Below are 10,000 nucleotides of genomic sequence, written 5' to 3'. Positions count from 1 at the left end.
ATGGTGAATGTAACGTCCAGATGTGTCCCGCGACCTCATCCTAAAATACGCTTCATAATTATTATTATTCCTTTATTTGAGCAGGAAGTCTCATTGAGATCAAGATCGCTTTCAAGAGAGACAACAATAATAACAACAATAAAAAAGACATACAAGTCCAGTTCATTCACACAGCAGACAATCAGCAAACAAAGACAAATCAGCAGAGAACGTTAAGAAAATCACGATTTAAGAATTTAAACTTTTCTAAAGAAACAAGGGATTCTAATTTCAAAGGCGTTTGCAAATCATTCCATTTATATGGCGCATAGTATTGAAAAACATTTTTTCCGAGCTCTGTATTTATATATGGAATATCTAGGATGAAGTAATCCTGAGACCTGGTTCCATACGTTACTGGATATTTAATCATCAGAAACCGTTGTTAGATGTCAAAATATGACACTTAACTTAGAGGTGCATTATTTATATATATACAAAACAGAATACAGAAGACAAAATAAAACTACACAAAATCTATGTCCTCCAATTCATAATTTCTCAGCGTATCGGTCGGCTAAATGTAGCGACGGTTAGCATGACAGACTAACAGAGGGGGCCCCACGCTGAGATGATGCCCAGGATAGAGATCAGCCCGGCGGGGAGGAGATAGAGAGAGCTCCCTTCCAGCTGGAGGTTCCTCCTCCTGTCACTAGAGATTTAAATTGATCCTCCCAACTCTGCATGTGTAAAGGACAAGAGGGAAAGTAACTGTGAAGCTCTTTGCGGCTTTGATGATGGCGTGTTTGGAGCATTAACTTCAGCCATCACAGCAGACTTTACACTGCAGAGTCCTTGGAGAAATATTTCAGAGATAACCTGTAGAGAAGAACAGGTTAATCTTCCCATGGATTTTATTAATTGTTTTATTTAAAATGCATGTTCAATAGTTTGACTAAGACCCAGGGTTGTAAGAAATCTACACATCAGCTATCCATGATTACAAAATGGGAAGAATTGGACATAGATGTTCTTTACAAGTCGTCAAAGAGTCGATTTGATTGGATTTGAGGCCTTCTCTTCATCGCTCTCTTCTTGTTGAGGTTTACACGAACAGATCCAGGCCACCAGGAGCTGACAACTCCAAAAAATTACACATTTCAGACACTGAGATAAATCTGGAATGTGGATTTTACAATACATTTTCAGTAAGTTTGAGTACCAGGGTCATAAAACATTCTGCACAATGCCGAAAATGGGGAGAGCCGCATGGTTTCATGTAAGACTCAATTTGATTACATTCTAACTGACCCAGGCCGCTGTGAGTTGACTTAACAATTCATCAAAGTTCTACAGAAACCTTTGCGTCTCCAAAAAGTCAACTTTTCAGAAGTTGCGAAACATCTGGACTAACAATTTATAATGGAATAGTTTGGCTTGGAGCTGGAGTCTGGGTGGGAAATTATAACCAGTGTTTGACTGGTAAATTTGTCTGCTCTGCCAGCCGCTTTGGCAGCGAACCAACCGCAGTCTGGAGTCGTTTTCTACTCTAAAAATCTATTTGGCTGGTGAAATACTGAAAGTGGCTGGTGAGTTTCAGAGACAACCAGCCACTGTGGACACCGGACACCAAAAGTCACTTCCCTCCTCTGTCTGGGGTGGTAAAAATGTCTGCAACTCAGCTATCAACTATTAAAAAATTACAAAAATTAGATAAATTACAGATCTAAATTATATGCAAGGTTTTTGTGGGTCATCAAATACTCGATTTGATTGGATTAGGCTGATTGATAGCCTCTCCCCTCTGTGTTGAGTGTGTTTTTGAATGCGTCTGCAATGGCAAAACCCAGTTCAGTCATTACCCCCATCTCCCTTATCAGCACGAGGGGAATAAACACAAATCTAATAGAAATTCATTACACAGACCCATATCCCACACACACACAGACACACAGAGAGCCAGCTAGTTTATTAGATTAATAGGCTATGAATGGCTAATACGAATTACCCCCCTCTCTTGTTAACGAGACGCGGAGCAATTTGTATAATTATGTCTGTGGAAGGGAAGAATTCCTGTGTCTAAGCATATTTTTAGACAGCCGAGCTTTCTGAAGGCTTTTGATTACGTATTTACTTTGGGGTTTTCAGCTTCGTGCTCTCTCTCAGAAGTAGTTTTTGAATAATTCATCGCTTTGTTCCAGAGCAGAATAATTTGTGTTGAGATTTATAAGCAATTGCTTTGGGGGCTGATTTTACTCTTTTTAAATGATCACAGAATGTATTCTGTCAAAGTTTTGTCAGTGTTTTCTCTTTTAAATGCAGTCCTGAGTCAAAATAAGACTCTGAGAGAGGACACGCCATTTTCAACACATCCAAGTCAACAGTTTGGTTCCAAAATGAGACATCCAGAATTTGAAAAAGTGAAACCTACTCAGACAGAATCATTGATTGCACATAATGAAAACATTATGTGCTTTTTCTAAATGATAGTAGGTAACTTAAGGTCTCAAACAATAACACTTTCACAGCCTAGATCATCTGGATTGTAGAGATATTAACTGATGAACTTCAGGTAGCTTTGATGCACATTTGCACTTCTGGACACATTTCTATCCATACATTATTTCCATCAGTAAATCTGATAATGTGAATAACCACAATGCACATTTGTATTTTCTGTGTATATGCTCTTTCAATGATGTGGAAGTTTGTTAGTCTGTAAACTGCAAACATCTGTAAATATGTTAATAGTCAACATAGCAAGAATTATTTCAAGCCATGAGGATCTCTGTATTAACATGACAAAGACACTATATCCTTAATCTTTCTTAATTATATTTTACCTATTGCATATATTTTTATCTATATCCTATTCTTTTGGTATTTTTGCCTTTATTTGAAAGTCAACAGTAGACATTGACAGAAAACATTGGGAAAGAGAGGGAGATGACAAGCAATAGGACTCAAACCTAGGACGTTTTGGGTTCATGGTGTCGGCCTTAGCCAACTGAGCCACCAGGACATCTTATATTATATTATCTTTTCTGAACATTTTCACAAAAACTGTTTCTTGTTTTTCTCCCTTTTGTCTCCAGGTGCCGGGGAACTTTCTAGAACCGGGTCTAGTCGACCTCCGGCAGAGCAGCCCGGTCTCAGCCGACCCGGTGGCACCGGACGACTCCTGGGAATGGGACGAGACCGATATGACAATCACAGAACCAGAAATGCAGGACATAACGGAACCGGACCTCACACAAAACCTTCCCATGGAACCAAACCGTTCTTCAGACAGGATTCTGTCCAATGGGAACCCACCCAACAGGATCCCAACCACTGGGGTTCAGTCTATTGGTGTTCCAGCCAATCAGTCCTGTGAGATCGTGTCCAATAGGAGGGCCTCAGCCTCAGATCAAAACTTAACCGCTCCATCAGATGCTACTCCCCCAAACAACAACAACATCTACCAGGTGTACAGCCTCCATAATGTGGAACTGTACAGGCAGCCTCAGTTCCCCATCTACCAGAAGAGCACATCATCCTTGCCGCTCAAAACCAAAGCAAAAAGGAAGCAGCAACCTCTGCTGAAGAGCCTGAGCAAGGACTCCTCGTTCTCCTCCATCGAATCCCTCCCGGACCTCCTGGGGGGTTTGGTGCTGAGCAGCCGAGGAGGAGGTCGAGGAGGTGAGAGGATTGTGGGATACCGCGATGGGGATAGCAGGGGAAGCGGCGAGTCGCCAGGCAGTCGGCGGTCAGAGAGCGAGAGTGGGATCGTCAGCGATACAGGAGACACAGAGACGACGACATACTCTGAAATTCAGGGAGAGGAGGAGGATCAGGAGCAAGAGGGGGAGGAGGAAAAGAGAGAGAGGAGAATCTCTATGGGAGTTGCTCCCGACTCCTGCGAAAATGTAGGTGTGTGTCATCCGGGTCAGTACAGAGACCATGTGACTATGTACGACCAAAGAATCAAGACGGAGAGAAGGAAGAGAGAGGAGGGTAGGGAAGAGAAGGGACGAAGGGGAGAGGAGAACAGAGGTGAAAGTAGAAAGAGAAGGGATGATAAAGATGGAGAGAGCAGGTGGAAGAAAGATGAAATCAGAGGAGAAAATAGGAGAAACAGAGATGAGAAGAAAGTGGAAGAGAAAAGAAGGAGGCAGCGGAGAGGAGGAGGCGAGGCTGTTGAGATCCTCATTAACGGACGTGGGATCCTGACGCCTGCAGACTCCGACTCGGACTTCGAGGCGGGGGGACACGGCCCAAACTCTTCCAAACCCTCCATCTCCCATGGTGACATCACAGAGTTCAAAGTTTACCACTATCACGGTTTGGAAACGCCTCCCCAACTCAGCCGCCAGGCGTCAAACCCCTTGTTATCCCAGGGCTCGTCTCTGGAGTCTCTGCTGGCTCTGGGCGTTGAGTTATTCCCCTCCGCTAAAGACCCTCTGCAGCGCAGCGCCTCTCTGGAGAGCTGTTTGGCCCCGTGTCGCAGCGCTGGTGGGGAGACCGGCGGAAGCCTGGCCAGCCTGGGGGAGCTGGGCCTGGGGGAGGAGAGAGAGATGGAGGGGGGTGAACCAGAAGTGGAGAAGAATAATGAAGCTGTACCGGGAGAACCTTCCTCTGGGGAGCTGAGCCGGAGAACCCTGGAACTCCTGAAACGCCTGGAGAACATCCAGAGTCCTCTGGCGGTGAAGATGACTCGCAGCGTGTCTGATATGACGCTCCGGAGCAGCTCGCCACAGTCGAGCCGACTCCCCGCCTCCCCGTCTCTAGGCGGCCGCCACGTTCCCCTCTCTGGGGTTTCCGGCTCTTTTCGGAAAGGACCACCATCCCTGATCAACGAGAGCTCGGCAACAGCATCGTTAACGGAGCTGAGCAGCACTGAGGACTCATCTCTGGGGTCTGAAGATTTTGCCGCGCTCAAAAACCAACGCCACCTCTTCCTGGATCCAGCCATGGCGGCAAATGCCAACTCGTGTTCTTTCAGGAAGCGTTGCCAGGGAAACAACCGAGGAGGCCAGAGCCTGGACGAGGCAGATGCGACGAGCGTTAGCATGGTGGTTAACGTGTCTTGTACGTCGGCGTGCACAGATGAGGATGAAGACGACAGCGACCTCCTCTCTTCCTCCACGCTCACGCTCACTGAGGAAGAGCTTGGTGTACGAGATGAAGGAGAGGAGGAAGAGGAGGAGAGGTTGAGTGGTGCCTCCTCTGGTAATGAGGAGGATGATGATGATGATGATGAAGAGGAGATGGAGGGTTCGTACGTGTTGGGGCTGGAGTACATGAAGAGGGAGCTGCAGAGTTGGATCAGACCTCCTCGCACCTCCTCTTCTTCCTCCTGTAAAACCGAGGCAGGCCTCCGGGACGAGCTGCAGTGCGGGACCAACCTCGCCTCCTCCGCCTCCTCCGCCTCCTCCACCTTCTCGTCCTCCTCTCAGAACAAGGAGCAACGTTCTTTCCTGAAACGCTCAGCTGGGAAACTTCTCGAAACCCATGCCAGTGGTGGCAGCAACAAAGCAAAGAAGGAGCGGGAGAAGAAGGAGCAGGAGGAAGAGGAGGAGAACAGGAGGAACGCCACGAGGAGCTACATCAGCCAGTTTGTGGATGACGTGGAGAATGGAAATGTGGACCAGAGCACATTAAGAGGGAAAGACGAAGATGATGAACTCCTACGAGAGGAGTCCAGCCTGTTCACCAAGAAAGGAGAGTCGTTTAGGGAGTTGTACATATTTGCCAAAACAGGAGAGTCGGTTCAGGATGTTAATGATTTGATGACGAATGGCGATCCAAGCACAACGAAGACAATCCCGCTTTCTTCACCCCCATCCTGCGAGTTCCTTTCCTTCCCGTCCAAACGAGCGTCCTCATTGGTGGGACAGCTGAGGGGGGAGTTGCCCTGCCACAGTTCCTCCCTCCACTCCCCTCCCTCCCTCTCGCCCATGGAGGACTGCACAACCCATGATGCATTGCACAACAGCAGGGCAGCGGTCGGGGGACGGAAGGCCATCACTATTCAGGAAAACTTCACGTTCTCGTCTTTCGTGACGGAGGAGAGCAGGAGAGAGGTGAGGGATAAAGAATCATCCCTCCCTCCCAAGAAGCGACACAGTCGTCACTCCTCCTGCTGCAGGCACCTTCCCTCCTCCTCCTCTTCCTCATCTTCATCCTTCCATCCATGTGGCGTAGAGGAGAAGAAAGAGAATGTGCATGACTTTGTGATGGAGATTATTGACATGGCCTCATTAGCACTGAAGAGCAAAGAGAACCAGAACCAGGCTGAAGAACTGAACCAGGTCGAGAACAGCGGGTCCAGCACAGACCAAGGACCTGCATCACTAGCACATATCAGAGACAAGGTACAATGTTAATACTCAGTAAAGTAAAGTAAAAAAATATATAGTATTCAAATTGAGATAGTTTGGAAAAAAAAATAGATGATTATGTGTTTATTACAGGGAAAACATCATCAACACCATCATTAAACACAACTAAGATAACAGTTTATTAAACCTGTAGATGACAATAACAACACTTTTCAAATATTCTGTAAATTTCAGAAGCAAATTAATCCAATCACTGAGTTGGAGTAATCCAATAAATCACATCACACATGACAATTTTCAGCACGTAATCAGTAAATTCTTCATTGGATTATTTTTTTCGATAGATTTTGGAAGTAAAGTAATGCAATCAATCTGTTACATTTCTGAGTTGAAGGGAACCTCTACACTACTAAACATCAAAAAGACAAAAAGAGGCAGAAAAGTCTGTTCATGGCATCTATTAACCAATGCTCTGCTTCTAAAATTGTGCTAAAGTGCAAAGTACAAATACCAGCAGACAAATGTTTTGATATTCAAGTCAATACTCAATAGTTTCCTGTATTGTTTGGATCTGAGTTGACATATTCCAATGGATTGCAATCCCGAATTTCATTTTTAACCCATAATCAGCATCATGTGTAACAGGTGAATTTTTTTAAAAACACCCTTAGGAACCCCGTCTTCCTCTTCCTTCCCCTTTCCCCAGGTACTGGAACACTCCCACCGGCCGATCCACCTGCGTAAGGGCGACTTCTACTCCTACCTGTCTCTCTCCTCCCATGACAGCGACTGCGGTGAGGTCAGCCAATGCTCTGAAGACAAGAGCTCCAGTCCGGCGCCCTACAGCATCCCGTCCTACAGCACGCCCACGCAGGGCCTCCACAGCCCCAGTCCTGTGATGTTTACTAGCTCCGGACAGGGAACATCAACCTCAGCTCTTTCCTCCAAACCCTCCAGTCCAGGTCTAGACTCTAAGAACGAGCTTTGTACTCTTGATTTCAAGTCCACTGATAGCCAAACAAAAGCGCTAATCAGTCCCGTTAAGGGGGGTTATATTAGCCCCACTAGCCCCTCTCCGGCCCTGTCCCCTAGTCCGGACATTAAGGACGAGGAGATGCTGTTTGCGGCCTGTACGGAGGAGGTGTACCTGGGACCTCCGCTCTGTTACAGCATGGCGCTCACCAAGAAACGCCGCAGGGCCAGTCCCAAACTGAACGACGGTCTGGAATATTTGTCTTCCCTGGAGCCTGGTTGCAAACTGAACGACAGTCTGCCTTACTTGTCTGATCAAGAGGCTGGTTCAGAACTGAACGAGGCTCTCGGATATTTGTCTCAAGAGGGGCCCAGTTCCAAACCGATTGATAGTCTCAGCTACATGTCTCCTTCCAAGGGGTCTAGCTCGGATATAAACCAGGATTCCCTGTATTTCCAAGGGACCGGTCCCACAGCAACAACAGAGGAAACACAAAGCTCCTTCTCTCCTTTCCTAGCGCCTCATTACAATTCACTTCCCACCTCTGTCTCCGTGCCCTCAAAGAGCGCCCCCTCCTCTCTCCGGGGGCCCGGCTCCAAACCAAACGACGACAACCCTTCCTCGCCTCCTCCTCCTCCGTCCTCCGGCGCAGAGGAAGAGAAGGGAGGTGAGGACCCGTACCTCCTCTGTGATGTCGCTCGAGGAGAAGTCGCGGCCGCTGCGAGTGTTAACGCGCCGCAGGAGGAGAGGAGTCGTAATGAGGGGCCTCCTTATCTTAATCCCCGGGCGCGTGTCGCCCCGATAGACTCCTCCGCAGCCGAATGTTTGGCAGATACTAAAACGCTTGAATCCAATATGGGCGCCGTAATGACCAAGATAAGTGTCTGCAGCTCCACTACAAATCCCTCAAAAGAGCCAGCCGCCACCGCCACGCGTATTAATCCCAAAATTAACTGCTCGGCGATGAGAGAGGCAGATAGGGAGGAGGAGGAGGAGAGGCGAGGAGAGGCGGATGCTCGACGGGTGAAGCAGGAGAAGGGGAGGAGAGGGCGGACCGGCGCGCAGCAGGAAGCGAAGGCGGCGGCGGCGAAGCAGGTTAGTGTTCCAGGTATTAGCCCGATCTGCTATCTCAGGACATTATACAGGGCCTTGATACTGCACTTCACCCCTCTGCTCCAGGTATTAGGCCGAGCCGAGCCCCGCAGTGGCTGTGAATGTAATGAGGGTGGTGTGTGTTTCTCTCATTTCCATTTCTGAGGCTGGGCGGACTTGAGAGGAGGTGATACGCGTAACCTTCCCCTCCTCCTCCTCTCTTCTCCTCCTCCCCCATCCTCCTCTTCACCTCTCTTCTCCTCAATCCTTCGTTCCTCTCCTCCTCCTCCTCTCCTCTCCTTTTCCTCTTGTCCGATCCTTTCCTATCGTCTATTCCTATCCTCCCCTCCCCCTTTCCTTTCATCCCCTCCTCCGCTCATCTTCTCTCCTATAGCCCCTTGCTTCTCCTCCTCCCTTTCTCTACCTCCTCTCTTTTGCTCCTCCTTTCCTTTCCTCTCCTCCCCCTCTTCTCCTCCCTCTCTTCTTCCTCTTTCTCCCTACTATCCTTTCCTCTTTTCCTTCCTCCTCATCCTCTGTTCTCCTCCTCCCCCTCCTCTCATCCTCCTCTTCACCCCTCCTCTCCTTAATCCTTCGTTCCTCTCCTCCTCCCCTCCTCTCCTTTTTCCTCTTGTCCCTTCTTTTCTTATCTTCTTATATTCCTATCCTCCCCTCCTCCTTTCCTTTCCCTTTCATCCCCTCTTCCACTCCTCTCCTCTCCTACCCCCTGCTCCTCCTCCCTTCCTCTCTCCTCCCTTTCTCCACCTGCTCTCCTTTCCTTTCCTCCGCCTCTTGCCTCCTGTCTCTCTTCTTCCTTTCTCCTTACTATCCTTTCCTCTTTTCTGTCCTCCTCTATTTTCCTCCCTCTTCCATCCTCCTCTCCTACCTCTCGTCTCCTTTTTCATCCTCTTTTTTCTTCCTCCTCTGTCCTGTCTTCTCCTATTCCCATCCTCCTCTCCTCTCCTTTCCTCTCTTCCCTTCCTCTCTTCCACCCTTCTCTCCTTCCTCTCTTCTCGTATCCTCTCCTCTCCTCCTTTTCCTCTCCCTTTCCCTCCATCTTTTCACCCCCACTTCCTCTCCTCCTCCCCTCCTACCCTCCTCTCCTTTTTCCTCTTGTCCCTTCTTTTCTTATCTTATTCTATCCCTATCCTCCCCTCCTCCTTTCCTTTCCCTTTCATCCCCTCTTCCACTCCTCTCCTTTCCTACCCCCCCTGCTCCTCCTCCCTTCCTCTCTCCTCCCTTTCTCCACCTGCTTTCCTTTCCTCTCCTCCGCCTCTCTTCTTCCTTTCTCCTTACTATCCTTTCCTCTTTTCTGTCCTCCTCTATTTCCCTCCCTCCTCCATCCTCCTCTCCTACCTCTCGTCTCCTTTTTCATCCTCCTCTTCTTTCTTCCTCCTCTGTCCTGTCTTGTCCTATTCCCATCCTCCTCTCCTCTCCTCTCCTCTCCTTTCCTCTCCTCCTTTTCCTCTCCCTTTCCCTCCATCTTTTCACCCCCGCTTCCTCTCCTCCTCCCCTCCTCTCCTTTTTCCTCTTGTCCCTTCTTTTCTTATCTTATTCTATCCCTATCCTCCCCTCCTCCTTTCCTTTCCCTTTCATCCCCTCTTCCACTCCTCTCCTCTCCTACCCCCCCTGCTCC

At 48.2% G+C, this 10,000-nt stretch overlaps 1 protein-coding gene across 1 annotated transcript in view; it reads left to right on the top strand.

Moving 5' to 3' along the window:
* Window positions 1-10,000, top strand: part of akap6 (A kinase (PRKA) anchor protein 6) — a 172,839-nt gene that overhangs the window by 157,803 nt on the left and 5,036 nt on the right. Inside the window, exons 20-24 of the mRNA XM_078289617.1 lie at window positions 3,075-3,258; window positions 3,340-3,866; window positions 4,029-6,335; window positions 7,009-7,236; window positions 7,348-8,370. Coding sequence (XP_078145743.1) covers window positions 3,075-3,258; window positions 3,340-3,866; window positions 4,029-6,335; window positions 7,009-7,236; window positions 7,348-8,370 — 4,269 coding nt within the window. The remainder of the gene's footprint in view (window positions 1-3,074; window positions 3,259-3,339; window positions 3,867-4,028; window positions 6,336-7,008; window positions 7,237-7,347; window positions 8,371-10,000) is intronic.

This window comes from Centroberyx gerrardi, chromosome 17, assembly GCF_048128805.1.
Source record: "Centroberyx gerrardi isolate f3 chromosome 17, fCenGer3.hap1.cur.20231027, whole genome shotgun sequence".
NCBI classification, from domain to species: Eukaryota; Metazoa; Chordata; class Actinopteri; order Beryciformes; family Berycidae; genus Centroberyx; species Centroberyx gerrardi.
Note: the sequence above shows the minus strand (reverse complement) of the source record. Positions and strands in the feature narration are given on the sequence as shown.